Source organism: Puma concolor, chromosome F2, assembly GCF_028749965.1.
Source record: "Puma concolor isolate L17-30 chromosome F2, mPumCon1.1.hap2, whole genome shotgun sequence".
Taxonomy (NCBI): domain Eukaryota; kingdom Metazoa; phylum Chordata; class Mammalia; order Carnivora; family Felidae; genus Puma; species Puma concolor.
The window spans coordinates 18,495,564-18,515,275 of NC_141684.1; the positions used below are offsets into that span (position 1 = coordinate 18,495,564).

The 19,712-nt window shown below is 39.8% G+C and overlaps 1 protein-coding gene and 1 pseudogene across 1 annotated transcript in view; one reads left to right on the forward strand and one right to left on the reverse strand.

Moving 5' to 3' along the window:
• The window catches only part of HAS2 (hyaluronan synthase 2), a 29,805-nt gene extending 10,674 nt beyond the window's left edge, over nt 1-19,131 (forward strand). Inside the window, exons 2-4 of the mRNA XM_086695874.1 lie at nt 1,293-1,919; nt 13,954-14,055; nt 16,193-19,131. Coding sequence (XP_086552000.1) covers nt 1,293-1,919; nt 13,954-14,055; nt 16,193-17,122 — 1,659 coding nt within the window. The 3' untranslated portion in view covers nt 17,123-19,131. The remainder of the gene's footprint in view (nt 1-1,292; nt 1,920-13,953; nt 14,056-16,192) is intronic.
• On the reverse strand, nt 10,394-10,492 carry LOC147571866 (U6 spliceosomal RNA; annotated as a pseudogene).
• Nucleotides 19,132-19,712: the final 581 nt, after the last annotated feature.

Here is a 19,712-nt window from a genome sequence, read left to right on the forward strand (position 1 = left end):
CTCCACATTTTAAAACACACGGAGATTTGGGGAGAGTGGTGCTCTTGGAGAGACGTGGAAGTTTGTGCCCTTTCCATACCCCCCTTTTAGCTGGCTGCTTCTGAGTAATGTCCTTTTATAATAAACCAGTAATCGAGCGGGTAAGCAGGTTTCCTGAGTTCCGTGAGCCACTCTAGCAAACTAATCAAACCCAATGTGGGCAGGTCTTGGGAACCTCTGATTTAGAGCCAGTTGGTTAGAAGTACAGGTAACAACCTGGGCTTGGGACTGGTGTCTGAAGTTGGGGAGATGAGTGGCAGTCTTGTGGGACTGAACCCTTAACCTGTGGAGTCTGATGCTATTAGGGATGGTGTCAGAATTGAGTTCAATTGTGGGACACCCACTGTTGTCTGGAGAACTGTTTGTTGGGTGAGGATCCTCCTTTCCCTGACACGCTGGAGTTGGGTCCAGGAAAAGTTGGGCCCAAAAGAAAAACGAACTAACAAAAGTCTACCAGGTACCTCTTCTATGTTCAGCCTTGGAGATACTTCAGGAAATAAAAAAAATATATAATTCTTCTCTACTCTGGTTGTTCAAAACCTTATTCAGAAGATACACAGACCATAGGGAGGAATACAAAATTGGCTGTTATTAAGAGCTGAAATGTGTTTCAGGTCTAATGTATCACAGCTTTTTGTTTTTCAGCTTAGAAGCATCTTTTTATTTTTTGTTTACTTTCTTCTTTTTAAGTTTTTTTTTGTATTACGGCTTTAAAAGGATGGGAAATTTACCTGTTGAAATGAAGCGCGATGCTCTTTCTTCCTTAACTTATTTTATTATTATTTTTTAAAGGTTTATTTTTGAGAGAGTGTGTGTGTGTTTGCCCGAGCAATTCGGGGAGGGGCACAGAGAGAGGGAGACAGAGGATCCAAAGCAGGCTCTGCGCTGACAGCAGAGAGCCAGATGTGGGGCTTGAACTCACGAACCGTGAGATCACGGCCTGAGCCGAAATTGGACACTTAACCGACTGAGCCGCCCAGGCTCCCCTAACACATTGTGCTTTTCAGTAGAGCCTTGCCACCGTCATCTCATTTGATCCTTGAAACAGCACTCTGAGGTCCACCAGAAGGACATCCGTATCCCTGTTGTGCAAATGAGCAAATTGAGGTGCAGAAAGTCACTTAGCTAGTTAAGTGAGAAAGTGAGGTTGGAGCTCCTGAGTGCTTCTAGTCCAACACTCCCCGTGAAACCATGTGTATAACAAGTATGGGACAAGAGTGGTTAACCAAGAGTATCATTTGATTATATTACAGATGCATTGTGAGAGGTTTCTCTGTATCCTGAGAATAATTGGAACCACACTTTTTGGAGTCTCCCTCCTCCTTGGAATCACAGCTGCTTACATTGTTGGCTACCAGTTTATCCAAACAGATAATTACTATTTCTCTTTTGGACTGTATGGTGCCTTTTTAGCATCACACCTCATCATCCAAAGTCTGTTTGCCTTTTTGGAGCACCGAAAAATGAAAAAATCCTTAGAAACGCCCATTAAATTGAACAAAACCGTTGCTCTTTGCATCGCCGCGTATCAAGAAGATCCAGACTACTTACGAAAATGTTTGCAATCTGTGAAAAGGCTAACCTACCCCGGGATTAAAGTTGTCATGGTCATAGATGGGAACTCAGAAGATGACCTTTACATGATGGACATCTTTAGTGAAGTCATGGGCAGGGACAAATCAGCCACTTATATCTGGAAGAACAACTTCCACGAGAAAGGTCCTGGTGAGACGGATGAGTCACATAAGGAAAGCTCGCAGCATGTCACCCAGTTGGTCTTGTCCAACAAGAGTATTTGCATCATGCAAAAATGGGGTGGAAAAAGAGAAGTCATGTACACGGCCTTCAGAGCACTGGGACGAAGTGTGGATTATGTACAGGTAGGTTTCCGAATTCCTGCCAGGGCAAACATACATTTAAATAAAGCAGCTTTTGTGTCTCTCCAGGCATATGCTATAGCCCATCCTTGTCCCTCTGAACACAGTATTCCTTTCAGTTCATTTGAAAACCGCGTGACTGTTGAAAGCACATTTTGAAAGCGAGGAAAAAAAATCTTGTGAAACTGTTAAAGACTATCTACGAAAGTGCTGAACTTACGCGGTGTTATTGGTTGGAAATTGAGATTATTTTGAACAGGAGACCCTTCCTTCCTTCTCTCCCCCTCCCTTACCTTCTCTGCCCCCTTGGTTCTGCCAAGTCAAATCCAGCGTCATTTTCCACAGTCTTAAAATCTCCAGACCTTGTACGAAAATAGTGTCTGCCGAGCAGAAGGGTCTTGAGAAAATCTGCAGGCTCAAGGGATGGCTATAAAACGTTTTTCACGGAGACTGGGCAAAATGGGGGTGGTGAGAACAATTTTGATTTAAAAGGGTAAGGCATTCAAAGCTGGGAGACAGAAGGAGAAGGAAAATGAAAAAGGGAGAAAAACAAACACACACAAAAACCCTTCCCAGAGCAAAATCGAAGTAATGTTTATTTCACTCCCCAAACAGCATTACCTCACTCACTGCACTTGACCTTTGAAAGCATTTGTGATGGTGTTTGCTTGCATGAAAATGAGACAGGCTGTGTCTGTCATTAATTCCCTGACTGCTCTGCTTGCTCCAGGATTTCTGCCCTCCTCGTTCTCACTGAAGCTTTCTTTAGAATGTTAGTAGGGTCCCTGTGAGTTTTCTAACTGCAATTTTCTTGCAGATACTCCACTTAAATTTTGGCCATGATGATACGGAGAAGGGAGAAATGTCTGCGGTTTAAGAGAATCCACTGGGACACTCTCCCAGTCTCCAATCAGTGAAATCCGACTTTTCGGAAGACCCATCATATACGTTAGGGTCCCTGATTGTCACAAGGTCATGCCCAGTGGGATGGCATGGTCTGTGTGATTCGGGGAGAATGGGCACTGGCTTCAGAGTCAGCTGGATGACCCGCCTGGAGCAGGACCACCTTTCCAAGCCTCAGTTTCATGGAGAGAATAAGCCAGTCTCACAGAGGGTTTGAGATTACCACGGGGTTAATTCTGGTTACTATCTGAGGAGTTTTGAGGCATTTTTTCCCCCTCAGTTGGTACCAATCTGCATATTAATCTCTTCTAGCGAGTTGATAGAGTTTCACTCCCAAGTTTCTCCTAATTTCTAGAATGTTCACAGTCGAGGTACTTTTAGTTAACTCAGGACATTTTTGTGTATTTTCATAGTGTAACTTCAGGCCCAGATAGAGGATGAAAGGATCCTTTTAAAGGAAGTGATGGGATGGCTGGGGAATTTACAGAGGGTTTGAAGACTGAAGCCTAAAATGAAGAAACATGTTTTGATATTTCGCCTTTAATTCTAGTTAAAACAATTGCTACATTTGTCGTTTCTAATCAAGATGTCATTGTGTGGGTTTTCTTTTTTCTTCTCTCTTTTTTTTTAAGCCTGTTCCTCCCAAAGCCGCTTCTTCCATCATTCCTGTGTTGAACTTTGTTTGTATCCTTGACAACTTGACATTGTGCCTGACCAGGACAAAATAATACAAGCTATGGAACGTTAGCCTGGGCTCCTTGCTAGAACCCTAATCAGGCTTGAGAACTTTCCTTCCATCAGGCTGAGGCCTCCAAATAGACTAACCTGAGCACCAGCTGTTAACTGGGTCCTAAATCCTGCTAGAATTCTCCATCCATTCCAAATGTTCAAGGGGACTGACACAAGAGTAGAAAACCATTTGGCATTCTGAAACCAGGTGACTCCATCCTGCCATTCCTCATCAAAATCCCCAATTTTTAACCCTGTGTGTTCTATAAAAGTGGAAACATTATAACAGTCAAACCAGTACGTTCTCACCATCCATTCTGACTGACCCAGGGTCTGAGAGTTGCAAAGCAGAAGCCACAGAAAGACCAAGGAGAGAGGTTCAAAGATGTTGGCTACTAAGCATTACAAGTGACTGAATGTGGAGAGCAGATTGGCTACCGAAGGAAGGAAGTAAAGTTTAGGTGCTCATACACAAGAGAGAATGGGGGCTGGGGCAGAAATAGGACCATCGGCTCACATCCTTGCTACCCTGACTGAAGACACTGCTTAGCTGGGCAGAGATGGCGCGGATGATTGTTTTTCTCAGATGCGGCTGAATCTTTGCACTGGCTAGTTCTCTTCACTTCATCTTTTTTTTTTTTTTAAGTTTATTTATTTGAGAGAGAGAGAGAGAGAGAGACAGAGAGAGAGAGAGAGAGAGCGCAAGAGCGCATGCATGCGGGGGAGGGGAAACCAAAGCAGGCTTCGCGCTGTCCGTACAGAGCCCAATGCGGGGCGCTATCTCAGAATCATGAGTCGAAATCAGGAGTCCAACGCTTAATGGACTGAGCCACCCAGGCGCCCCTCCATGACCCTTTTAGCAGGAGAAAAGGAAGACTAAATTATTCAAAATAGTAGAGTTGACCCTTGTTATTCATGGAGTCTGTATTTGTAAATTACCCTCCTCATTAAAATGTAGTTGTAACCCCCAAATCAGTACTTGGCTGCGCTTTTGTGATCATTTTGAGACGTGCAGAACAGCAAGAAATTTGATTCACCTGATGTTCATGTTCCCAACTGAGGTCAAAGAAGACTGTGCTCTGCCTTTTTCAGCTTTTATACTGTAAACAAGTAACTTCTTCATAATGTATTTAGTATCATGTTTTTCACATTGTTGTGCTTTTTGTTGGTGATGTAGCTGTTTAAAATGCCCCCCCAAGTGTAGTGCTGAAGTGCTTGCTGTCTAGTGTTCCTGAGCACAAAGCTATGATTGCCTTATGGAGAAAATGTATTTCTTAGGTGGGCTTTGTTCAGGCATCAGGTACAGTACCTTTGGCCCTAAATTCACTGTTAATGATTCAAATACATATAGTAAGATGTATTTAAATGGGAACACAAATAACACAGTTATTTATTAGGTATTGATTTATTAGGTATTGATTTATTAGGTATTTATTAGGTATTGATCAGTAGACAAAGATGTGACCAGAGCCTCAGAGGAACCTAACCTTATATTTCTGCTAGAAGCCATTTTTTTTTTTTTTTTTTTTTTTTTGGTGTTCTCTACATCAGTGTTCATGGAAACTTCGTGGAACATAACTACCCTGAATCATGAGAATTGACAAGTATGTATGTAGTATTTGCTTGGTTCCCGTATTGTATGGGAAGCCTGAACTATTCTGAGGGCCAATGTTGAGAATGTTCTATGTCTTTTTATATCATTCATTTTAGAGGATAAGATTGGAGCACAGTGAAATAGGAATGGGACATCTGAATTCCAGACTTGAATCTGTTGTTTCCTTGCTATGGGCCTCAGCTGGTAGAACAGATGATCTCCGAGATCATTCCCAGCTCGGAACTCTAACTCAGTACAGGTTTTTTTTGTTTTTGTTTTTTTGTTTGTTTTTCAGTACAGTTTTAATTTCTCTGACATTTTTAACAGTTACTATCATATTTTTCACTTTCATTTGGTTTACTTTTTTAAGATTTTATTTTCAAGTAATCTCTACAGGCAACGTGGGGCTCGAACTCACAACCCTGAGATCAAGAGTCACACGCTCCACCGACTGAACCAGCCAGACATCCCTCACTTTGATTTTTAGTACGCCCTTTCCCCCCAATTTTGGCTCTTGAATGTAAGCCCTGAGTTAAATGCTACCATTATGGGACTTCCTGATTCCCTTCTTTAGAATGAGAATTCCAGCCATTTGGAATAAGGGTGTTTCTTGGCTTCAGCCTTAGAGGTGACAACATTTGGTTTCCCACGTTCCCAGCTGTCTTGTCACCTTTGTTTTACTCCTTCTATGATTTTCACTCATGTTTAAGCCTTCCTAAAAAGAAAAGAGAATGACCAAATGACTCCTTTTTTATCCTTAATGTTTTGAATAGATTCTAGGTTGAGCAAAGTCAGTAAGTATTTTACAACAACTTGGGTAATTCATTCTCCCAAGGAAGGTATATCTTCCTAATTCTTTTAAAAAAGAGCAACAGAGAAGGGCCAAATTGCTTAGATGTCTATGATACAGAGGCTTTCCACTGGATGGATTTGAGATCCTTTGTCATAAACTCAATTGGTGTAGGAGAGGGTAATCTTCCTTATCCTGCCTCCTTCTCACAAAAAGAATGATTATTTTTTCATTGAGGGTATTTTTTTTTTTCTGGAATGGTTTTACTGCTAAATTTCAAAGTGTGTTTTTAACTCTAAAATTCTTAAATTTTATGATTTTGTATTTGCCACTGAATCTGAGGCTGGTAAATTTAGCTATAGACTTACTTGTAAATTCCATTTACCCAAAATCCAAGTAAATAGAAAATCAAGATTTTTAAAAATTGAAAGTATCATGCAATTTTGATAAAGTCCTAGAAGTTGGTTATGATAAAATTAATTACCATCCATCATAAGCTTTTGAGTGACCTTGTTGGTTATATGAGAAATTTTAAATTGTGTGCAATATCCTATTTTTGTGAAGGTTATTTTCCATCCTAATTTTTTGGTCTCCCCTATCTCCTGCATGTATGTGGTTTCACCCAAATTATGTACTCCTTTTCAGCAGATAATTCAGTTTTCAAGTTGAGATTTGAAAAATAAAATTCTGTCTTCTACATTTATGTACTTCCGAAACCAAAGAATATGTTCCCATTTTAAATAGTATCACATGCATTAGGTTTAATGTCAATGAGATATGAAGTCAAGATGCAACAAACATTTTTTTAAGTTTTAATGGGTCCAGGGTCTACTCTTTGCTATAGGATGAATTTTCCCACAATAGAATGTACTTTCCCCAAAGGTACATTCAAGGCTGTAAAGGAATCATAATCGGCTGCAAACTGCTCTCTAATTTTTTAATTTTCTCTAGTAAACAACCCAGTGTAAGGACTTTTACATTGCCTGCTCAGAATTGAGTTTGCTGAACTTAAGTTTATTGGGTATTGGACTAGGTAGGGATTGGTTCCCTGCTCTCCCGGCGAGTCATCACTTATTTACAGTGATTGTACGAAGGACCCCTTCTCTCATTGGATTAGGGTCCTTAGTGGGTGTCTCTGTGTTTGGTTTGTCACTTCTGGTTTTGGTTCGTCACTTTATGTCTTCCTTTTATTGAGCATTTACTATGAGTTAGCCAATATTAAGTGCTTTACATACGTGATCGAACTAAATTACCAATATAACAAACTTTAGGTGGATGTGATTATCCATATTTTTCACCTGAGAGGTGGAGGCTTAGGAAAGTGAGGTAAGGACACTACAGTCAACAAGCTAGTCCAAGTTTATATAAACTTGGTGAATGGTGGATTGAGATCTGTTTAGTTCCAATATTTGCATGGTGTTTTCTCTTCTTTCAATAGTGTGTTTACTCTGGTATTATACTGTTAAGAGTTCAAGGAAACTGGCATCATCTTGTGTTTGGTAGTAAATAACTATTTGTAAATTTTGTTGTTGTTGTTCTGGCCTACCCCTTTTCACTAGATAACTGTCCCCAGGGAAAGGAGAGTGAGGGAGACTTTCCATTTACTTTGTGGTAAAGCTGTGTCAGGAAAGCTGGTAGCAGGGTCATGACCAAGAGTAAATTCCACACACTATAGAAAAAAATAGTCTCACTGGGTCAAGGTTAAGATGAAGGGTCAAGCCTTGCAAGCAGGCAAAGGATAAAAGCAGTAGCAACAGAAGGGGTCCTGATTTATTTTCAACCTGTTTCCTCGTTGAAGGCAGCCAGAGTAATTAAGATTTCCTCTTAATCTGTGTAGCTCTCAGTGCCCTTTGAAGTGGTATGGGGCTCGAGTTGGGGGTGGGGAGATCCACCAGGCAGTCTGAAAGGAAACACGTTCAAAAAAGTGAAACATGGAGACTTGACATTTTAGACTTGGGTCTTAGAATTTGAACAGCATTTGGTAGAATAGGTAACAATGTTTCTTTCTTTCTTTCTTTCTTTCTTTCTTTCTTTCTTTCTTTCTTTCTTTCTTCTTTCTTAATTTCTTTCTTTCAGTTCTATTTATTTTTTTTAAGTTCTATCTATTATTTTTGAGAGAGAGCATGAGCAAGGGAGGGGCAGAGAGAAAAAAGAGAGAATCCCAAGCAGGCTCCGTACTGTCAGCATGGAGCCCGATGTAGGGCTCAGACCTACCAAAAGTGAGATCATGACTTGAGCCAAAATCAGGAGTCAGACGCTGAACCGACTGAGCCACCCAGGTGCCCAGTAACACTATTTCTAAAGGAGATTTTTGTTTAAATTATAGTGAGGTAGATTAAGATCAGTGAGATAAATTGGAATGAATTTATAGTCTAATAACTTACGTAATAAACTATACACTAATCGTTTGTAACTGGATTATAGATAGTTGCAGACACATTTGAATTTGTTCATTGGGATAAGACATCCTTGATATGTAATCAGTTCCCATGGTCATTTTAGAGATTCTTTACTGAGCCATCTCTTTGTGTTAAGGATTGTCATAATCCCTGAGTTTATGGGTTTACTTAGGGAGTATAAAAGTGTAAAGCTTATTACCTTAAACTAATAATACACTTCTCTACAGTCCTTTGTAAATTTACAAGGTACTTTGATAATGCAGTGTCTCACTCCAGTACCATGATGATGGTAAGTGGCTTGTTAAAGGTCACAGAAGTAGTGAGAAACAGGACCCAAGACTTAATTGACGCTTCTTGATTCTGAGGGCATTTATCCTTATAATAGGCACAACTTGACAAAAGGAAAAAAAAAAACTACTTTATTAATGTTTCACACTTTTTATGCAGTTACTGTTCTTTATAACACATGACGATGGAGGCATTGGGGATTTTTTTTAAAAATTTTTTTAAATGTTTGTTTATTTTTGGGACAAGAGAGACAGAGCATGTAGAGGGGAGGGGCAGAGAGAGAGGGAGACACAGAATCTGAAACGGGCTCCAGGCTCTGAGCTGTCAGCAGAGAGGCCGACGAGGGGCTCGAACTCACGAGCCGCGAGATCATGACCTGAGCCGAAGTCGGACACTTAACCGACTGAGCCATCCAGGCGCCCCAGGATTTTTTTTTTAATCCACTAGAATTAAAATTGGGCTTAGAACGTATTTAATCTCAACTTAAAAAAAAATTTATGAAAGAGAACCCTCCCCCTGCAACCAATTATTTTCGTCCCACGGTTGGCAAACTCTACTTGTAAAAGGTCTGATAGTAAATATTAGGTTTTGCAGGCCATATGGTCTCTATTACAACTATTCAACTTTGCTGTTTTAGTGTGAAAACAGCCATAGATGACATGAAAATGAATATGCTTGAGTTCCAATACAACTTTATTTATGGACACTGGGATTTGAATTTCATATAACTTCCATGTGCCACAAAATATTATTATTTTTTAATTTTTCAATTATTTTAAAAGGTAAAAGCCATTTTTAGCCCATAGGCCCTAACAAAACAGGTGGCAGGCTAGACTTGGCTTGAAGACCTCAATTTGTCAACCCCTGGTTTATTTATTTTTTTAGTTTTTAAAAATGTTTTATTTATTTTTGAGAGAGAGAGAGAGAGACAGAGAGAGCAGAGGAAGGGCAGAAAGAGAGGGAGACACAGAATCTGAAACAGGCTCCAGGCTCCCAGCTGTCAGCACCAAGCCTGACACAGGGCTCGAACTCACAAGTCAGTCGTGAGATTGTGACTTGAGTGTGAGTAGGAAGTAGGATTCTTAAACCAACTGAGCCACCGAGGCATCCCATCAACCCTGGTTTAGATAGGAAGGAAAGGGGAGGGTGTTCCCTCTTGACTGCATTGGGGAAGGATGCATTGGGGAAGGATGAAGACGGAGGGACGATGATCTTATGCACTTGAGTTGGATTCTGTGGTTAAGACTGAGGTGGCTGGTTCCTCCCAAATGTGTCTTTTTGCCTTGACACTTTCCCACTCATTTTAGTGAAAACTTTGCTTCATTTCCATAACTCCTAGTGAGAAATCCTATGACTAGTGATGATGTGGTTTAAACAAATTACAGTTGAGACATTCAGTGTGGACAGTGAGATGTTTTGATTTGTTCTCTAATTGTTTCCTGTGTGCAAATCATGGCCTGTAGTTTGTCCCCAGGTGAGGTCAAGCTCTGCGTCAACTGGTGTTTGTCCCCCACCGTTTCTAGCCTAGAGCTAAATAGCCAACATTTATGAAATCACATACTTATTATTAATTGGTGGGGAGACAACTAGAAAGCCTGTTCCCACTCTACGGATTTTCAGAGGGACTAAAGTTACACTCTTGATATACTAATAAATACAAACTATTAGGTCGATGAACATACATGCTGACTGTCATAAGTGATGGCTTTCTAGCTGGCATTCTGTCACCAAATAGCATCCAGAAGTTGGACCTCTTTTTTTCCTTTCTCCTCTTTTTAATATGGAATGCTTCACCTTGCGTGTCCTCCTTGCTCCGGGCCATGCTCGGCTCCTCTGTAGTGTTCCATGTTTCATTTATGTGCTGCTGAAGCACCTACCAGAAATCGAACTTCTTTAAAGCTCTTTGATCCTGCCACTGTAAACCCCTTCCCAGGAGATTTCTGGGAGCTTTCCCTTCCGACACAGTTAAACCCACCAGAACAGTCTCTCTCTTGGAGAACTGCTGGCTGTTTGCAGTTGGAAAGTGGGAGGGGCAGGACCAATTTAAACATTCAGAGCCTCAGAAGTGTGGTTCAAGGTCATTTCAAAGGGGCGGTTCCCTTGGCTCGCCCCTGCTCACAAGCAGTTGGAGTGACTTGCGCATTAATTCTAGATTGCCCCTTCCTGTTGTTTTTAGTCTTATTTTAGCTTTCTGGTTTTACCTTTCCCAGCCTGAGTCAATAGAGGTGGGTGTGGCCATAAGCTCAGGATGCTGGAGCTAAAGGTGGGTCGAACTCTTGCCCCCGCCCTTCTACCCGTATTCCAGGCGGGACAGGCTTGCAGCCATCCATGTACAAGCCAGTGGTAGACCAGGCACTCAGAGAGGCAAAAACGTTACTTTGGGTGAAATTTGTTTAGGCTGCTTCTGAGGCTTCGTCCAAACCCAAGTATTAGTAAAATCCTACTTTCTACACTGAAAAACTAATGCCCAGCTCTTGCCTAGATAAAGTGAGATCATGCTGGACCAAAAGAGAATACTAAAAACAAAACAAAACAAAATAAAACAAAATAAGTGGTTTTATGGAGAAAATGAATGGTCCTAAATAACTAGAGTAAAATAAGAAATTCAGATGTTAACCCTAAAATTACTATGATTAACTAAATACAGAGAGATTATAACTGAATACCCTATATACTTCTTAATTTATACGATTTTTTTAATGTTTATTTTTTGAGAGAGAGAGAGAGAGAGAGAGAGAGAGAGAGCGCGCGTGCATGCATGCACGTGTTCTCGAGGTGGGGAGGGGCAGAGAGAGAGGGAGAGACAGAATCAGAAGCAGGCTCCAGGCTCTGAGCTGTCAGCACAGAGCCCAACATGGGGCTCCAACTCACACACTGTGAGATCATGACCTGAACCAAAGTCGGACGCTTAAGCGACTGAGCCTCCCAGGCACCCCATATAAGTTTCAATCATGCATTTAAATCGCTATTTTACCAACGTTATTCATTAATATATAATATATATTTTTTTGAAAAAAAATTTATACTTTTTTCAGAAAAAAATAGCTGTCAGTAAAACTGAGACACACATTTTTTAAAATGTTGAAATTCCTTAATTAATTATGTCAGGGACTCATGAGAGAGAGAGAGGGAGAGAGGGGGAGAGAGAGAATCCCCTTTAACTCAAGACTTTATGCTTCTACAAATTATTTTCTAAAATTTTTTTTTCCATTCCAAACTGGTATATGAAATCCCTACTATTTTAATAAAGTAGTATGGAGAACTGTAAAGATAATTACTTTTGGTGTAAATAAATAGGCTAAATATTGATTAAATCCATTCTGGTGAGTCAGACTTGATGGAAAAATAATGGAATTGCTGATAACACTCCAGTCTCTACTAATTATTTATTGTTTGGATGGGGTTGTGAAACTGGTTCATTACATGTCAACCCGATCCATTTTTATCTACTAGGCTTTGCTGTAGTCCCCAGAAAGGAATACCATGTCTTATTGGTATTAGTCAGGGATGGGGAGGTGGGGGCACTTCTCTTATTTCCGGTTTTCTTTGATCATGTGGAAGAAGCTCTGTCCACAGGTGTAGCCTACCTGCGGGAAAGGTGGTAGCATTTCTCAGCTGTGTCACTCCTCCCTCCCTAAGAGAAGTGATTTAATCTGATTGGTGAGTCCAGGAGACGGGGAGCTGGCTCCTTCTTACCCTTTCCTTCTGGGAGTGGGTGGCCACCAAGGAGCTGGCATCGGCCAGACCTTTAGAAGGGCATGCACTTTATCTGTAAGAGGAGGCTGCCCGCACTTAGGTGCTATTTGGACTTGATAAGTCTGTCTAATACTGGAAAATGTAATTAGGAAGGCTGCTATTCCACAGGGTATAAGCCCTGTGCTCTGTATCAGCTTTACGACGATACCAGGGATATTTGGGTTTCTCATCTCCCTTATTCTTCCGTTTCATTTTCCAGTTGGCTCAGAAATCAGGCTGGCAAGAAAAGTATTTGTAACCCGGCCCCCTTGGGCCTCCAACAGGAATGTTCGTCAGAGGTTCACTAATATAGACTAATCCCAATAACTTTCTTGAAGTCATAATTTGGTTTGGTTTCAGAATTGCTTTTTTGGACCCGTATAAAGATTTTTTAAAAAATTTTTTTGATCTTTATTTATTTTTGAGAGAGAGAGAGAGAGAGAGACAGAGTACGAACAGGGGAGGAACAGAGAGAGAGAGGGAGACACAGAATCTGAAGCAGGCTCCAGGCTTGGAGCTCCGAGCTGTCAACACAGAGCCCGATGCGGGGCTCAAACTCAGGAACCACGAGATCATGACCTGAACCGAAGACGGACGCTTAACCAACTGAACCACCCAGGCGCCCCTGAAGATTGTTTGTTTGTTTTAATTTTTTTTAACATTTATTTATTATTGAGAGACAGACACAGAGCATGAGCAGGGGAGGGGCAGAGAGAGAGGGAGACACAGAATCCAAAGCAGGCTCCAGGCTCTGAGCTGCCAGCACAGAGCCCAACGTGGGGCTTGAACCCACAAACTGTGAGATCATGACCCGAGCTGAAGTCTGTCGCTTAACCAACTGAGCCACCCAGGCAACCCCCCTGAAGATTGTTTTTAAGAACAACTATTAGCATGTCTAGAATGACTTCAGATAATTTACATTTGCTTTTATGTACAAAGGGCTGGATGAATACTTGATGCTTTAGGATAAAGAGGTGGTCTGCAGATAATGCTACCTCCCTTTCTGATGTTGTGTCAGTTGCTAAGTCCTGCTCTTATGGGCAACTTGCTTCAGAACTATACGACCGAATGGAGGAGAATGGCTTTCCTGTCTTCTAGTTACCATATGAAGATAGGAAGGAAAGTCGCTATTAAACATGCCTCCCTTTCAATACACTCTTAGGATTTTATGACCATCATTCAGACCTGAGGGATAAGTTGCCTAAAGGGAAAAAAAAAACAAAAAAAAAAACACCCATCTATGGTGACCAACCCAGATGTCTACTAAATCCTGGAAAACTGGGATGTCACCTGGGAGATAAGACTTTCACTGCCATGATGAGGAACATCCATGGTAAACCAAGATGAGCTGGTTAGCCTACAAGACCTACCTAGCACGTCACTTCAGCTGTTCTATCCAGCAATGCCATTTACTTCAATACTGAGCTCGCTCTTTGTATCGATTGTGACATAACAAACGGTCATCCCTTGCAATAAATACTTGCTTATTGAGGCCCCGTGACAATAAGGCTGAAGACATAATATATATGCCCAATTTTGACTGTATTAACTACACTCCTACTTCTTCCTTTAACTCATTTTGTACTTTTTGCTTCACAGGTTTGTGATTCAGACACCATGCTTGACCCTGCGTCATCTGTGGAAATGGTAAAAGTTTTAGAAGAAGACCCTATGGTCGGAGGTGTCGGGGGAGATGTCCAGGTGTGTAAGCCTTCACTTTCGGCATGAGTCGCTTTTAGTTATACTCTTACTCATTGATTCATTGAACACGTATTTATTACACACCAAACTCTCTGCCAGATGTGGCTTTTGGTGCTAGAGACACATTAGTATGTGCCTTGACCCACTTTATTGCCTCTTTCCTTTCCTAAATTGAAAAAAAGAATTAGGATTTCTTTGTTTAACCCTGGAATGTAACCTTTGTTTGCTGTGGCTGATAAGTGATATATATTTAATTTAAATGTGTAATGATTTCTACCGTATCTTCTTGAACCATAACTTAATGTTCTGGTAAAATCTGATGTTAGAGTTCATTTAGCTGTGAAGGTAAAAAAAAAAAAAAAAAAAAAAAAAAAAAGGAAGAAGGGCAGATGATGGATTCTATATTTTATACCTATGTATTTAAAAGCTGGTCAATATATGCTTGATTAAAAATCCAAATTGGAATACAAAGAAAGAAAAGAGAAGAAGCAAGTCAAATTTATACTGGTAAGAAAGACAAAGGAATAATTAATTAATAAGTGGATTTTCTGATTATGATTTATTTCCCACTATTTTTTTTTTTTTTGAGAGGGAGGAGGGGCAGAGGGAGAGAGAGAGGGAGAATCTTAAGTAGACTCCAAGCATAAGCCGGAATCAAGAGTCAGCTGCTTAATCAACTGAGCCACCCAGGTGTCCCCCCGCTAATTCTCTTTATTTCCCAGTATTTGCTATAAGTGGAGGAACAAGTAAACAAATATTAATGAAGGCTACTTGGAATATGTGGGATTGGAAATGAATATATATGTGAATATGTGAAAATATGTGAAGATTAAAATGAGTGCTTTGTGGGGGCTCCTAGGTGGCTCAGCCGGTTAAGCGTCCAATTCTTGGTTTCGGCTCAGGTCATGATCTCACAGTCTCATGAGTATAAGCCCCACTTCGGACTCTGTGCTGACAGCAGGGAGCCTGCTTAGGATTCTCTCTTTCCCTCTCTCTCTGCCCCTCCCCCACTTGCACTGTCTCTGTCTCAAATAAATAAAGTTAAAAAAAATGTGGGGCGCCTGGGTGGCGCAGTCGGTTAAGCGTCCGACTTCAGCCAGGTCACGATCTCGCGGTTCGTGAGTTCGAGCCCCGCGTCGGGCTCTGGGCTGATGGCTCAGAGCCTGGAGCCTGTTTCCGATTCTGTGTCTCCCTCTCTCTCTGCCCCTCCCCCGTTCATGCTCTGTCTCTCTCTGTCCCAAAAATAAATAAACGTTGGAAAAAAAAAAAATTAAAAAAAAAAAAATGAGTGCTTTGCAAACACATGATCAGATTTTGGCAAAAGGTGAGAAGCACGTGGAAACTTGACTATACAATTTGGGTTCTGCGTTGCTGTATAACCCATTTTACACATGCATGGTGACACTGAAGGCAAAGACAATGCCTGGAGCAGACAAAGAAACAGCCTGGTGATAAAAGAGGAAGCATGCAAAATCTAGATGAGAACTGAACAAAACTGAGATGAAAGAAAGAATTTAGAAATATTGCCAAGAAAAAGCTGCTAATTTTCAGTAGCTTTTGCATAGAGCATTATTTCAGGATTTAAGTTTTGGGGAAAGGCCAGAACAAGCAATTTATCACTGGCATTGTGTAAAAGAGAGAAAGAAGGAGAAGGAAAATTAATAGAATTGAATGAGTTGGAAATTAATCAGAACAGGAGAGAAGAGGACTTAAAAACCTTCAAATCTTAGATGGTAGGAAAGAGTGGGAGACTTTAGGATCTGAGAACTAAAGCCTAAAAATATTATAGATGGTAGGAAAGAGTGGGAGACTTTAGGATCTGAGAACTAAAGCCTAAAAATATTATAGCATAACAACAAGAAGGACAAAAAGCAGCAAAAAGAGGACAGAGTCATGAAGTAGAAAAACTATTGCTCATCAAGGAGTCCCAATGCATGGACACAATTGATCAGACTAATCTAGTAACATAGGATCAGAGAAAATAAAAGATAACTGTGTCAAAATGAAGAAGGATGCTTCATAGGAGGATCAAATAACACACTTCGCTCTAGGCAGTAACCTCAAAACAGCACAGATTTTGTTGGTATTTTAGCTAAGGCTTACCTTTATTCTTTTTTTTTTTTTTTCCTTCTTGCAGATTTTAAACAAGTATGATTCCTGGATCTCCTTCCTCAGCAGTGTGAGATACTGGATGGCTTTTAACATAGAAAGGGCCTGCCAGTCTTATTTTGGGTGTGTCCAGTGCATCAGTGGGCCTCTGGGAATGTACAGAAACTCCTTGCTGCATGAATTCGTGGAAGACTGGTACAATCAGGAATTTATGGGCAGCCAATGTAGTTTTGGTGACGATCGGCATCTAACGAACCGAGTGCTGAGTCTGGGCTATGCAACAAAATACACAGCTCGATCCAAGTGCCTTACGGAGACACCTATAGAATATCTGAGATGGTTAAACCAGCAGACCCGTTGGAGTAAGTCCTACTTCCGAGAGTGGCTGTACAATGCGATGTGGTTTCATAAACATCACTTGTGGATGACCTATGAGGCAGTTATCACTGGATTCTTCCCTTTCTTCCTCATTGCCACAGTAATCCAGCTCTTCTACAGGGGAAAAATTTGGAACATCCTCCTCTTCTTGTTAACTGTCCAGTTAGTAGGTCTCATAAAGTCATCCTTTGCCAGCTGCCTTAGAGGAAATATTGTCATGGTCTTCATGTCCCTCTACTCAGTGTTATACATGTCAAGTTTACTTCCTGCCAAGATGTTTGCAATTGCCACGATAAACAAAGCTGGGTGGGGCACATCTGGAAGGAAAACCATTGTTGTTAATTTCATAGGACTCATTCCAGTATCAGTTTGGTTTACAATCCTCCTGGGCGGTGTGATTTTCACCATTTATAAGGAATCTAAGAAGCCATTCTCAGAATCCAAACAGACCGTTCTAATTGTTGGAACGTTGCTCTATGCATGCTATTGGGTCATGCTTCTGACGCTGTATGTGGTTCTCATCAATAAATGTGGCAGGAGGAAGAAGGGACAACAGTATGACATGGTGCTCGATGTATGATCTCACGTTGTTTGACGTTTGCAGTCACACACGCAGACACACACAAAACCTTAGTTCCTCTTGTGGCATCAGATAGTGCCACCAAAGGAGACATATCACTGCTGCTGGGACTTGAACAAAGACATTTCTATGGGTTTATTTTGATTCTGCCAAAGTAAAACGACATCAATGAGAAGAAACTCAGAGTTTAACCTGTTATTTCTATGAAAATGGGAAACATTCTTTGTTTATGCACTTTTTCCTTACTGTACATCCGCCTAACAGTGTTTGTCCTATATACCTCACTAGCCATGCTTTATGTGGGTTATCACGGAAGAAAAGGATTTTGGAAACTCAAGGAAAAGTTCTTTCAACGTATACAACCTAACTTATGGACTGTGTTGATAGCTAATTTTTTTTTTTTTTTTAGAAAGGATTTTCTGTTTAACTCTACCAAATGAAATGCCAAAGGAAATTTTAAAGGCCGTTGGCTGTGCTGTATTTTTATATAACTGTACTGTGTTTTAAAATTTTGTATGCCAATTTTTAAAGCAAATTTTGCATATTCTATATTTTACTTCTCTGCCAAAATACACCTGTTCTTTTTTATTATTATTAAAATAGGTTCTGAAAAAATTCATACTTTAAAAAAAAAAAATCTACCCAAAATGTGAAGCTTGGTTGACTGATGTTGTTCATGATAGAAAGAATAAAATATTTCTCTCTCTCTCTCTACCTTTTAAAATGGAATAGTTTCTTTCTGTGAAAAATATTTAAACTTTCAATATTTTAACTTCTTTTCATTTCTTTTAGAAAAGGCCAATATACCTGTCACACTTTGGAAGTAGAAATACGTACTTAGGTGTACAAAATAAAAGGAAAATCAGAAAATCAAGGCCAAAGGGGTAGAAAAGTGCAATTTTTCATAAGATTAAAAAAAAAAAAGGGGAATGCTAGTCCTTGAAAGAAAACACTAGGCATCAGCACTGGACAAAACATGGGTATCAGAGATTAATAACCGTTGGGGTTTCTGGCAGTGTTTCCTCAGGCTGAGTACAATGGAAAGTGGAAAAAAATTATCTGTATTATTTGGACAAACAAATACAATGCAGTTCATCATTTTGTTCTGTGGCTTGAATTCACCAGATACTGTCCACATATTGAACATAATTTGCTGGTCTTTTTTTTTTTTTTTTTTTTTTTCCCAGCTTACCAGTTCACTTTACATGTTACCATGAGGTTTACACTGGTGAGTTGGATACATTTTAATAAGTGTAAAGCCTATAGATATGAAAATTGATACATTTAAGTTCCTCTTCTACTTTCTAGGGAGGATTTTTTTTCTGAATTTATGCAGATAATTGCTTCATCTGTCTTGTTATTGGCCTACATAGGTATGTTTACATAGTAAAAATAATATCAAGGTTTAATAAGTGTATCAAGAATTGGCACATAAAAGAAATTGATGGACCAGGTACCCCTAACCCGGCTAATTTAGCTACTCCAAGGGCCTCAGTTACCCAGTTTGACATTTGACATGACCCATCTTGCCTTGTAGCTGGTGCTGTGTAGACCTGTGTTAAACACAATCGAACACATGAGTCGTCGCATAGAAAATGTTGTGATGAGGCAGAGTGTGAATGTGGCAAAGGGTTCAACTATGTGCCTCTGTCATTCTGCTTCCTTTCCGTGCAGATGCCTACATTCCATCTGTCCTGCTTAAGAAAAAGCTGCACATTCTACCTTCGGAGTACAAAAGGTACATACCATTCTGCAACTCAAACTCACTGATGGGAGAGTTGGTGGGGAAAAAACACAGCATGCCAATAAATGAAACTAAAACTTGAGTTTGCCTTTTTAACTATTTATGTTCTAAGTTAAGCTTTGATAACTTTCAAATGTCAAATTCTCTCATTCTTATAAAAGATTGAATTAATTGCCTGTATTTATTGTAGCAATTATTCAATGTATTTCCAGTATAGGATGTATAGTATAATTGATTTTTTGTAAATAAAATATTTTTGATAAGAGTATTGCCTTTTTTTCTAAGGGAAGGGGAAATTTCAAATGAAACAAAACCTCTGTTTTCCTGATGGTAGTGGAATAGATTTAAGAATGGGGTATATAGAAAATAAACAAACATAGTTGGTAAAAGGTAATAGAAATCATTTCATGTTACTAATGATGAAGCAGAAATCCCTCAAATTAGTGTGGTTTGGAAATCTGGAAAACAGAGGAGCGAGAGAGAGAGATTCAGTTAATATAATCTTGCCTTTTCTTTAATTTTATATTTCCCTTGGAAGCATTCCAAATTTAGACAAAAATTATTTTATTATAATAATTTATCATAGTGGAGAAAAAGTCACAGATTTTCAGAAAATTCATAAGCAACTTTATTATTATAAATAATAACAAAATCTTAAAAATAACTTGAACTCCAATAGAGGGCAATAATTAAATGAATTATGGCATTTTCAAACAATGTAACATTATTGCCCATTAAAATGTTTTCAGAGAACATGAGGATATTGGAAAAATGTTACATTAAAATTTTATAACCATTTTGTACAGTAACATCTCAAATTTGTAAAAAGAAACATGTTTAAATATC